Here is a 13129-nt window from a genome sequence, read left to right as displayed (position 1 = left end):
ATTATTAAAAAATTATATATATAAATTATATACAAAAAAATATATTTTTCATTTATATTTCATTTACATTAATAAATATAAAAATTTATATCTTCAATATATGCAATACATAACACATAAAAAATAAACATAATTTACATAGATTAATATTTATTATTATATATATTCAATCTTTATTATTAATTAGTTCCATTATTAATCTCTCTAAATAATTTGAATCTAATTTATATGACATTAAAATCATTGAAATATACATTAATGCTTGTTTGGTTGATAATAAATATTTCAACTCTGGATCTATCATACTCAACCTAAAAAAAATATGTTAAAGCATTAATAATTTATATAACAATCATATTTTAATATTATATTACATTTAACATTATATTACAATACTTGCATTTTAACAATAATAAGACCCACAAGAGTCCATTCGGCTGTCTTAAAAATAATATTTGAAGCAGACAATGAAAATGTATTAATTAATACTTTAATTAAAGTACTTTTTTCACTATTGTATACATATTGTGATAATTTATTTTTAGTTAAAGCATTAAATAAATCAGGTAATCTATAATAAGAAAAAAAATATATAAAATAAATATTAACATTTATGCATCTATAAATAAAAAATATTAAAAGATAATACATTTTATTAAGTTTATCTAAAAATATTCGACGTCGAAGTATTTTAGGTGCATGTGCATCTGTTAAAGGTAATACAGGAGTAAAATCATTATTTTGTTCAATAACTTCTGTACTATTTTTATGATTTTCTATAATCATGCTTCCTTTATAAAATGCTCGAACCTAAAAATAATAATTATATCAAAAACTATATATTTTTAATATAATTTTTAAATTTTATTTACTTTTAATTCCATTTTTTTTCCTTCTTCTTGAAGAATAGATAAATGAGGTAATGGTTTTAAAATATTTGCAGTTAAATCTATACAATCTTCTTTTTCATCTTCTATCTGTAATTTGTTCAATTTTTTACACAAATGCAAATATCGATCGTGTTGAACTATATTTTCTAATAATTGATTTTTAATATCTTCTATTCCTGTTAATAAAGCAATAGTATCTTTAGTAATCCATTCTTTTACATTATGTTCAATATGGATTGTAAGATTATAAAATTTATCTGATTTTTCTTCTTTAACAGAATTTTGTTTATATTTTTTATATTTATTTTGTTTTATTTCTTGTTTACACACATACATAAGATCTTTATCACTAGTAATATCATCTTGTGTTACAATATTATATTCTGTTACTGATATTTCAGATATTTCATCCTTTTCTTCATTTTTTATATTGTAATTTTTATTTTCATTTGAAAAAATAATATCATTATTTATATTTTCAGTATCTTGAATTATTGTATCTACTGTATTATCTTTTGAGTTATATATTTCTTTAACTATATCATTATTTATAAAGTTTTTAATACTGTTATCTTTTGAATTAATGGATACATTTTTTATATCTTTAGATGTTTCATCCAAATTTTTTGAAAATTCTTTGACAACATTAGGTTTTTTAGTGATATTGATTGTTTGTATATTTTCATTAATTTGAGAACTTTTTTTTATATATTCATTACATGCATTAAATTCTGAACATTTATTTAAAAGCATATTTTTTGTGCAATTATTATTTTTTTTTATATATTTATTTGTATTTTCAGGATTCAATATCATTTTTATATCTTTCACATGAATTTCATCTCCAACTACATTTTTTCTAAATTTATCTTTAGTTAATAATATTTGGAATTCTGGAATTTCTTCTTTATCTCTTAACCATAGAGGACTTGTAAGCATTTGTTCTAAAAGATAATTAGAAGCTCCATAACAATGTGAACTACAAAAATTTTTACGCCGAGTTATATCATAAACTTTGTTTTTCTTTGTTGATATGTGATATCGTTGATCTGTTATTGTCGTTAATGCATTATTACATAGCACATAACCACATAATTTAATTATGGCTCTTTCTTCAATCACATCTTCCATATGATTTTTATTAATATATTTTAACTAAAAAATGAATAAGTATTTTAAATAAATATTAAATAAATTACTCAATTAAAATTGAATATCAAAAATTATATTTACATTATTTAAAAGCCACTGGGAATCAATTTTTGATTCTAAAAGTTGTTCAACAATTGTGAGAGCTTTAGCATCACATTTTTTTTTTTTAATTATTGCTAATTGCATTTCTGCTTTACTTAAATAAAAATAAAATAAGTCATATAATTTAATAATATTTTATTCTATTATATTTAGATTATATTTTTAAAAATACTTATATAAAAATCTTACCTCATTTTTTTTTTTACTTTTTTTCTTTCAAATGTTTGATTTCTTATAAATATTTCCATTTTCAAATATTAATTATAAGAAAACTTATAAATAGAAATTTATATTATCACAACTTTCTTTTATATACTGATCTTAAGAGTTTCTTAGAGAATTTACAAATGAAAAGACATGCCTGGAAAAAGTTACAGTAAAAAATTCCTATCTTTTATAATAAAAAATTTAAAATAAAAAAAATAGTAGAATAATCAAAATACATATATATTATGTAAAATATTATATATATATTATATATATTATTAATATCTTCCTTTAAATATATAATATATTTTTAATAAATTTAAGAAATTTAAATATAAAATAAGTATTTTTTCATGATATTGATAATATATATAATATTTATATTATTGAATACAAAATCGCTATTATTACTTACTTTAATATATTTAATGTTAATTTTCGAACGCAATTAAACAGAAATTCATAATTTTATTCTATTTTGGAAAATATTTTAATAAATGTTTATTTACTAGTGAAATAATAATCATATTAAAGTTGATCGTCTTGTCACAATCATTTAATCAAAGACTAAACAAATTTAGTTGTTTTTTAATCGATATAATTATAAAATAAAAACATTGGTTTCACATATTCTTTATAATTAAATATATATAGATATACTTTATAACTATGTAAAAATTAATAATATAAAATATAAAAATGCAATAATAATTTTAGTTTGAATATTAACGCTCTCTAGTGATGATTTAAAGAAATATTCAACCGGTTGTCTTGTAGAGGTAGAAGTCTACCGAAGTAGATGGAAAAAGAGACCAGTAGAGTGTGACTGGTTGTATGGTGTGATCTTGAAGTAGTGTTACGTTTTCAGTATTATCTTGTTGTGCTCGCCATGACGTTGGTTTGAAATTGTATTTCAAAATATTAATCCCGATGTTGGTCGCAGGACTGTGCCAATGTAGTTTTCATGCTTTTAACGAGGAGAGAATCCGGGGAGGCAATTCGTGGATACCGAAGAAAGCTTCAAACACGTTTGAAGCTTTCGAGGTCGTATTCATGGAACTATGAACCTGGACTCGTTGTCTTTTACTTTGTCACAAATCAGTTATTTGGTTGCGAATTTAAATAAGAAAAATTTTCGGGACAGCTGCCAAGAAATATCAGTTGTAAGTAGAAAAAAAACCTGTTGTACTACTGCATCTCTTATGTCCACCCCTTCCACCTTCTATTCATCACACGCCGTCCTCGAAACAGCGCAATATGCTTTGTGAATATTATTATAAATTTTATTTAATTTTAGTTATTAAAATAGAGTATTTTGCTAAAAACAATAAATATAAATGTATATACAGATTAATAGATTTATTTTATAATTATTGGCAATTGAATATTCACGCGGCATGAAATACATCTTGAACTTAGCCTCTTTCCGTAATTTGTATGTGTTCCAACGTATTATTTCGAACGATGAAACTCTGTATATTTTTCAACTCTTCTTATTGAAAAATTATTAAGAATAAAAATTTAATTTAACAAATATATTTTTCAATATATTTAATAAAAATAAGAGCTCTGAAATATTTATTTTGTTCAAAGTTCAAAGTAATAATCTCTCATATTTTATTTTTTTACTGAACATATAATAATAATGTCATAGAAGTCATATTTAATATGTTTATTTTTATGTAGATATTTCATATATCACTCTATTCTAAAACTTTTTTATTGTATTATAGCTGGTGCAGTGGAAGGGTTTGGAGGCAGACAGACATTTGCTGCGCTCTTTACTCTCGTGCATCGACTTTTCAACAGGAGAACCTCCAGAATCAAGTGCAAAAGATTATTTTCAAGTGCAACTTCTAAAACAAGAGTGTACTAATCTTCTTAGCAAACCTTCTTTTATTTCTAATCTGTGCTTTGCTATAGATCATCCATTTCATCAACAAAAGGTTTATTTTATTTTTTATGTAGGTTAAGATTATATCAAAAGTGATATATGTATATTTGTATAGATTGATATATATGTTAAATATTTCTGTATAATATATCATTTTATCAAATTTTTTTATCAAACTTTTATCAAACTTTTATATATTAAATTTTTAAATAACCTTTATTAATTTTAATTTTATTTTTCAGACTTTGAATCCATCACCAAAGTTTTTTTTACGTTTAAAAAAGGTACTTGGTTTAACTCTAGTACAAGAAGTTGCATTTGCAATTGCATTATTGCATTCTGAGAATACTGAAATTCGTACATTAGCTTTAGAACACATACAAAAACAGCTGCCTGAATTGATAAAAAATTACATTAATTCTGAGACAAGCAATAGACATCACGAAGAAGGATTGCACGATTCATTGCCTGAAGTTCTTCATCTTATATTATCTCAGGCTTTTCATTCAGCCAATCAATTTGGCCTTTTATCTGAAGCAAAAGAAAAATTTCTCAAGAATTTAAGGCGCGATTTTCCCCGTGAACTGGTACCAGTGGTGCTAGCACCACTCTTGTACCCAGATAACGGGGAAACTCCGCAAACCAAAATCGAATTAAACATGGCTGTTAACCAAATGGTAATTAATTAATAGTAATAACTATATAAAATTATTATATCACAAATTAAAAATCTGTTATTATATGTGCATTTTAGGATGGGAATTCTCTAGTAGAATTGATTATGGAATTAGGATATGGATTTACTAGTAGTGTTGAAGAATGTCGTTCAGCTTTAGCTGGCTTAGGAGCTCGAGAAATTTCTCCAGCATGTGCAGCTAGAGTTTTAGCTCATATGGCACGTAGCTGTAATAATCTTGATGATGCTGGAGGATTACAATCATTTTGGAGTAATTCTGGAACTACACAAGATGCAAATAAGGAGAAATCAAGTGATAATTCCGCTCCTTCTACATGGAATATTGAAGTTTTTGTTCAAGCATTAAAAGAAATTGTAAGCATTAATTTTTTTGCTACGGGCGACTTCTCCGCCGCGGTGAAGTCAGTGAATTAGAAAAATGGTTTGCTACTCCGACTTCTGCTGAACGAGCCGCCGCACTAAAAATATGCATGGTGCTTGAGAAAGATCGTTGCTTTGACGTGTTTATTAAAAAAAAAAAATTGATAATAAAAATGAAATATTGATGCTACATTTCCAGAGAAAAATACTCGATGTGCAATAATTTTAATCGCTCATCATATCGTATAATACATGGCACCTTATGTAGAACGATTATAATCACTTATTTTGTACAGAGCGATTATAGTCGCCCGTAGTAGCGAAAGAGTTAATAATTAATATTCAATAATCTATTAAATTTTAATTTAATTTTATTATTAATTGCAGCAATCAACATTATCCTGGAATGAAGTAATAGTTAAATTAGATCATGCAGAATTCATTATTAAAGATAGACAAGGATTGAATTTATTAATCACAGGATTAAGGTTGGGCTTGCAACATCAAGGATATCCTCCAGATATGTTTCCTGTGGAACTTTTTTATCGTCATTGGGACAATGTAGAAGGACAGTTTTCTCTAGTACAACAAATTTTAAAGTGTCCTGATATATTTTGTTTTGCTGATTATCCATATCATTCTGTAACTGTTGATGTATTGAAAGCAGCACCAGAAAGTGATAGTAAAGAAGCACAAACTTGGAGATCTTTAAATGTAGTTGAATTACTCTTGCATATGGCAGAAAGAGGATTATATGGACCAGTTCAAGAAATATTTAAATGGCCCATTCAACACTGCCCTGATGTTCTTGTATTGGCATTATTACAGATTAATGCTCCTATTACTTTACTCAGACAAGAATTACTTAGTACATTGATGCCTATTTTTTTGGGAAATCATCCAAATTCGGCTGTTATTTTACATCACGCATGGCATGGAAATACAGTTAAAATAAAATCTATTATTATGCATGCTATGGCGGAATGGTATATACGTGGAGATCATGATCAAACAAGATTATCTCGTATTCTTGATGTTGCTCAAGATCTTAAAGCATTAACTCATTTATTGACTGCTCAATCATATCCATTTGTTATTGACTTAGCTTGTTTAGCTTCAAGAAGAGAATATTTAAAATTAGAAAAATGGTTGACAGATAAAATTAGAGAACAAGGAGAAGTATTTGTTACTGCGTGTGTAAAGTTTTTACAAAGACGTTGTCCTCAAGTTATGGGACCTGGTATAAAAGAAGATCTTACTGTACCAAAAGCAAGTCAACTCCCTCAAGAAACATTAACAACAATGCTTGCTTGCTTGCAAGTGTGTGCTGGGTATGTTGATTATATTATGAATATTTTTAATGTAAATAATATTTCCTTATTATTAATTTATTTTGCAGTAGTGTATCTCAAGAATGTTCAGAGGCAATAATGACAATGGTACAAAATTGTAGTCTAATGTTGAGTAAAAGTACAATGAATAGACCTCCTCCGCCAGGAGTTTTACGACATCGTGGATTGGAACCTTTTAATCCAGCAACTTTGGGAGGACAAGTATTGAAATTAATATAATTTTTTGCATCTATTTTTATTCTTAAATATATCTTACATAATTTTCTAGTTGTTTTCTTCAAAACAAGTGGATCCACTTGGAAATTTAAGTTCAAGTCTTGCATCTATGGGTTTGGGTTCCAGTCTTGGTCCACCAAGTAGTTCTGCATTTAATTTACCAGGTGCTCTTGGACCTTTAGTATCAGCACCTGGTTCTCCTTCTCGTCTCATGGGACCTTCCCCAAGTCCATTTCCGATGTTGCCATTATCTTCGCAATTACATTCAGGACCAGTTGGTACACAAGGACCATCTGTCTTACCTGGTAGTACAACGATTGGAGGATTAGGACGACTTGGGCCACCAACAGGCATTGAAAAAGCGAGAATACCTGAAACATCAAACTTATTTCCTGATATGGCACAAAATGTTTCCAAAGAAATTGAAGATGAAGCAAATAGTTACTTTCAGCGTATATACAATCATCCACCACATCCGACTTTATCAATTGATGAAGTTCTTGATATGTTAAAAAAGTTTCAAGATTCTGGTAGTAAAAGAGAGAGAGAAGTATTCAATTGTATGTTAAGAAACTTATTCGAGGAATACCGATTTTTTCCTCAATACCCAGATAAAGAGTTACAAATTACGGCACAACTATTTGGAGGAATTATCGAAAGAGGGTTGATTAATAGCTATATGACACTTGGATTAGCTTTGAGATTTGTGTTGGATGCACTTAGGAAACCAGAAGGCAGCAAGATGTATTACTTTGGCATAACAGCTCTGGATCGTTTCAAGAGCCGTTTAAAAGACTACCAAACATACTGTGAGCATGTCAGGGCAATTCAACATTTCAGTGAGTTCCCACCACATTTAATTGAGTATATAGAATATGGATTACAGGGGCAGGAGCCTCCCACGAGACCTCAAGGTCCAGTTCTCCCAAAAACTTTAGCAGCTATGTTGGCACCAGTTACTACGCCATATAAAACTATTACAACAACAACAATAACAACAAGTACTACTCAAGCGAAATCGTCTACGACTCCAACCACTTCTCTCTCAGCTAGAGTAAGTAAAAATATAATTTTAACAATCATATGTGCATTTTTATTATTATTTATAATTTCTTTATTTAATTTTAGCCTTCCATTGCTAATGCAACAAACATTGATACATTATTAGTAGCAACAGATAAAGAAGAAAAAATTACGACACCACCGGAAGCTTTACAAGATAAAACAGCATTTATCTTTAATAACCTTAGTCAACTCAATTTACAACAAAAATGTGATGAAATTCGGGAAATTGTCACAGAAGAATATTGGCCTTGGATGGCTCAGTATTTAGTAATGAAACGTGCAAGCATAGAATTAAATTTCCATGCTTTATATTCAAATTTTTTAGATTGTTTGAAATCGCCAGAAGTATATAAAATGGTTACTAGAGAAACATTTAGAAACATAAAAGTTTTATTGCGGAGTGATAAAGGAATAGCAAACTTTTCTGATCGTTCACTTTTAAAAAATTTAGGTCATTGGTTGGGAATGTTAACCCTTGGCAGAAATAAACCCATTTTACATATTGATATAGATTTAAAGAGTTTACTCGTTGAAGCATATCATAAAGGTCAACAAGAACTTCTTTATGTTGTTCCCTTTGTTGCTAAAGTACTAGAAAGTTGTGCAAAAAGTCGTGTTTTTCGTCCACCTAATCCTTGGACAATGGCAATTATGAATGTTTTAGCAGAATTGCATCAAGAACCTGATTTAAAACTTAATTTAAAATTTGAAATCGAAGTGTTATGTAAAAATTTAAGTATTGATGTTGGTGAATTAAAACCTGCACTTTATTTAAAAGATCCAGAAAAATTGCGAAATTTAGAGTATCAATTATCACATCCTAATAAAAAATCTGAATCAAACAACAATCAACAACAATCTCAAGGTCCTATTGAAGAATTAGTTGGACCTACTACAACTGGAACTATTGTTCCACAAACAGCTCCAGCAAATACAACACCATCTTTACCTACTGGTCCACCAGAACCGCGTTTTAATTATATGGATATATCTGTAACAGGCATTGCCAATATTTCTCAGCATATCACTATTAATAACAATTTGCCATTATTCCAAACACATCCACATTTAAAACAGTTTGTTCGTCCAGCTGTTGAAAGAGCAATTCAAGAATGGATTCATCCTGTAGTGGATAGATCAATAAAAATAGCTCTAACTACTAGTGAACAGATTGTGAGAAAAGATTTTGCGTTAGATCCAGAAGAAGTTCGTATGAGAACAGCAGCAAGACATATGGTTCGTAATTTAACTGCTGGAATGGCTATGATTACTTGCCGTGATCAAGTTTTGGCATCAATTAGTACAAATCTGAAACAAGCTTTTCTAACTGCAATGATGGGTACAACTCCACAGCAAAAAGAACTTGCAGAACAGGCAGCTAATGTAGTAGCTGCTGACAATATGGAACTTGCTTGCGCATTTGTACAAAAAACAGCTATTGAAAAAGCAATTCCAGAAATGGATAAACGTTTATTAAATGAAATTGAATTACGAAAAATTGCACGGCAAGAAGGAAGAAGATATTGTGATCCATTAGCTAAATATCAGGCTGAAAGAATGCCTGAACAAATAAGATTAAAAGTTGGCGGAGTAACTCCTCAACAAATGGCTGTTTATGAAGAATTTGCGAGAAATATTCCAGGATTTTTACCATTATCTGAACGAGATACACAAGCTTTACTAATGCCAAAACCTGTTACAGTATGTATTTTATGTATTATATGTATTATATGTCTTAATACATTACATTATTTAAAAAATTATTTTTTTGAAGGAGCCTGCTGTAACTGCATTTGCTGCTAATCCAGCCGTTGCAGTAGCAACAGCACAACAAGTCGCTGCATATGCAGCAGCAGTGAGTAATGATGAAGTTGGAGCCATGTTAGAAAAGCTTGCAACTGAAGTTGAAGTATTACTTGCTGCAATGGGTCCAGCCGCACCTCCTCCACAACATGCTGCCCTTCATAGTCTCTTAGAATCGATTATCCTAACACGGAGGTCAAGAGACGCTGGTGCTGCTATGGCATTACTTAAAAAGGTATATTAAAATAAAATTATATCGATAAAAATATATCGATAATTATAAAATTTATATATTTCTAATTTTAGGCTGTAGAAGGATTATTAGATGGCCCTACCATTTCTAGCGGCGTAGTAGATTCGGAAATTATATTACGATATAGAGAACTTCATTTACGCATTCTAAAATGTCTTCAAGATCCACGTGCTTATGGTATGCAATGGACAAACAAACACGTTACTCGATGTTTAACGGAATGTAGAGAAGAATTTCGATACAATTTTGAAGCTGTTGATTATCTTATTAGGTATTTTATTTTTCATAGAATATTATTGAATTATTAAAATTATTTGATTATGATCAAATAAATAATATTTATATTTTTAGATCTCATTTAATTAGTCTTCCACAATACGATTTAGCTTTGGCTCAAGCTATAGATTCTGGAAATGCTATGGCAACAGCATTTGCAATGCAATTGATGCAACTTTATTTAATTGATGAAAGACAAACTACACATGTTACTGAATCTGATTTATGTAATACAATTGAAATACTTGCAAGAATAGCTCATCATAGAGCACCACCTGAAGGGTGACTATTATTAATATAATAAAATTATTTAATAAAGTAATTAACATGGAATAAAATAAAATTTATATTTTTCTTAGGATTTTACTATTTAGACTGACAAGTTTAATGGAATCATTGCGTGCTAATCATGATCCAGCAGTATTAGCAGATAGAGCTCCTGCTGGTCCTACAGCACATATTCATTCTGGAATTCTACAGGTGAGAGTAAGTAAATTCTGCCAATTTTAAGGTATCAAGAACACACGTTTATATTTACAATTTATGTTGTTTGTTTTTTATAGGCTCGTGATTTTGATGATCCACCTGGATTGATGGAGAAAACAGAATATTTATTACGCGAATGGGTTTCAATGCACCATAACCCAACACACGCTCGTGATCCTACAAAAGCTTTTGGAATGTTTGTTCATCAAATGAACATTCATGGAATTCTTAAAACTGATGATCTCATAACAAGATTCTTTAAATTAAGCACTCAAATGTGCGTTGATCTGTGTTATCGTGCTTTAGCTGAGACAAATGCTGCACCATCAGTTGTTCGTGCAAAATGTTTCCATTCGTTGGATGCATTTGTTCGTTTAGTCGCGCTTTTGGTAAAACATTCTGGTGATAGTACAAATACTCACACAAAAATTAATTTACTAAACAAGGTTTTGGGAATTGTGGCTGGTGTATTACTACAGGATCATGAAATACGAGGAACCGATTTTCATCAATTGCCCTATCACAGAATTTTCATTATGCTTTTCCTGGAGCTTTGTGCTCCTGAACCTGTGTTAGAAGCAGTAAATTATCAAGTATTAACTGCTTTTTGCCATACGCTACATATACTTAGACCAGCCAAAGCTTCGGGATTTTGTTACGCTTGGCTAGAATTAGTTTCACACAGAGTTTTTATTGGGCGTATGCTTGCGATTACACCGCAACAAAAATGTTGGGGCATGTATGCGCAACTTTTAATCGATCTATTTAAGTATCTTGCACCATACCTTCGAAATGCTGAACTTGCAAAACCTGTTACTTTATTATACAAAGGAACTCTTAGAGTACTATTAGTCTTATTACACGATTTTCCTGAATTTCTTTGTGATTATCATTATGGATTTTGTGATGTAATTCCACCTAATTGCATACAAATGAAAAATCTTATTTTAAGTGCATATCCAAGAAATATGCGATTACCTGATCCATTTACACCAAACTTAAAAGTTGATATGCTACAAGAGATAGCTCATGCTCCTCGAGTATTAACCAATTTTGCGTCTATGATACAACCATTAAGTTTCAAAAAAGAACTTGATTCGTATTTAAAAGCGCGAGCTCCAGTTACTTTTCTTTCTGAATTGCGCAGTAATTTACAAGTATCTCAAGAAGCAGGTGTTCGATATAATATTCAGTTAATGAATGCTCTAGTACTTTATGTTGGAACACAAGCTATAGCTTTTATTCGCAGTAAAGGACATACTCCTAATATGTCTACTATTGCACATTCTGCACATATGGATATATTTCAAAACTTAGCAGTCGATCTCGATACAGAAGGTCGTTATTTATTCGTAAATGCAATTGCAAATCAATTGCGATATCCTAACAGTCACACGCATTACTTCAGTTGCACTCTTCTATACTTATTTGCTGAAGCTAATACAGAAGCGATACAAGAACAAATTACGAGAGTTCTTCTTGAGAGACTTATTGTAAATAGACCTCATCCATGGGGTCTTCTCATTACTTTCGTTGAACTTATTAAAAATCCAACATATAAATTCTGGACGCATGAATTTGTTCACTGTGCACCAGAAATCGAAAAGTAAGTAATTACAATTAATATATATGTAATTATTAATTTTTAATATATTACTTATTTTTTAACTTTTATTGTTTTAGATTATTCGAGTCGATAGCTCGATCGTGTATGGTTCAAAAACAAGTACAGCCCACTCCAGAACCGGAGATTCCAGAGTGATAGAATGCTTTATTTTTCATTGTCGATTTGTGTACAGTAAAAAAAAAAACATAAATAATAAGAATCGCGTGTAAAAAGTTGTTAATGTACGAATAGATGTACTATACTTTGGGCTTAATTTTTGGTGGATAGATATTGAATAACCGTATATTAAGTGTATCAATTGAACTAGAATAAGCGAGACTACTATGTTAATATTTTAATAAAAATATTGTTGCATCGATTAGAAAGCAACGAACATTCAACCTCACAAAACGTGTCTTTCGAACAGTGTACTTGAAACAGTGTGTTACCATGACATTGTAATATTATAGCACAAATGTCAGTATAATGCGTATCATAATGAAAAAGTTAAGACAACAAGGGTGTTCAAGAAGTAATAGTGAATTTTTGTAGGTTAAATTGAATATAAATATATTATGAATAAGTGGTATATTGAGTCACCAAAATTAATATGTTGTGCTATGTAAGTCATTTAGGGAGTACTTGCAGAATGTATGGTGCATTTGGAAATCTGTAATATAGTACATAATTACTAGTATACATTGATGTAATTTTTTAAGAATTGTAGCTATAAAAAAAGATAAAGCTGATTAATTAAAATGTGGTTTATG

The 13129-nt window shown here is 29.4% G+C and overlaps 2 protein-coding genes across 3 annotated transcripts; one reads left to right on the top strand and one right to left on the bottom strand.

Annotated features, from left to right (window-relative positions):
* Positions 1-21: 21 nt before the first annotated feature.
* On the bottom strand, positions 22-2598 carry LOC100872526 (putative RNA polymerase II subunit B1 CTD phosphatase RPAP2). Its single transcript, XM_031915987.2, has 6 exons — positions 2334-2598; positions 2124-2238; positions 873-2045; positions 650-810; positions 401-571; positions 22-311 (listed from the first exon to the last, which is right to left on the bottom strand). The coding sequence occupies exons 1-6, from the start codon at positions 2390-2392 to the stop codon at positions 167-169; spliced, it is 1824 nt and encodes a 607-aa protein (XP_031771847.1). The 5' UTR covers positions 2393-2598; the 3' UTR covers positions 22-166.
* A 247-nt stretch (positions 2599-2845) lies between these two features.
* On the top strand, positions 2846-13118 carry Not1 (CCR4-NOT transcription complex subunit 1). 2 transcript variants are annotated; one of them, XM_086910380.1, is made up of 14 exons: positions 2846-3514; positions 4085-4297; positions 4488-4922; positions 5000-5296; positions 5690-6633; positions 6702-6855; positions 6923-7924; positions 7999-9636; positions 9710-9973; positions 10045-10262; positions 10343-10549; positions 10627-10747; positions 10831-12359; positions 12437-13118. In XM_086910380.1, the coding sequence occupies exons 1-14, from the start codon at positions 3413-3415 to the stop codon at positions 12513-12515; spliced, it is 7203 nt and encodes a 2400-aa protein (XP_086766506.1). In that variant the 5' UTR covers positions 2846-3412; the 3' UTR covers positions 12516-13118. The 2 variants fall into 2 exon arrangements, with proteins under 2 accessions (XP_086766506.1, XP_012340948.1); XM_012485494.3 differs by having other exon boundaries at positions 10627-10753.
* The last annotated feature ends 11 nt before the right edge of the window (positions 13119-13129 follow it).

Source organism: Apis florea, unplaced genomic scaffold (assembly GCF_048593485.1).
Source record: "Apis florea isolate Af1SG1 unplaced genomic scaffold, ASM4859348v1 contig_3170_pilon, whole genome shotgun sequence".
NCBI classification, from domain to species: domain Eukaryota; kingdom Metazoa; phylum Arthropoda; class Insecta; order Hymenoptera; family Apidae; genus Apis; species Apis florea.
The sequence above is the reverse complement of the archived record's forward strand: the minus strand, read 5'-3'. Positions and strand labels throughout refer to the sequence as shown.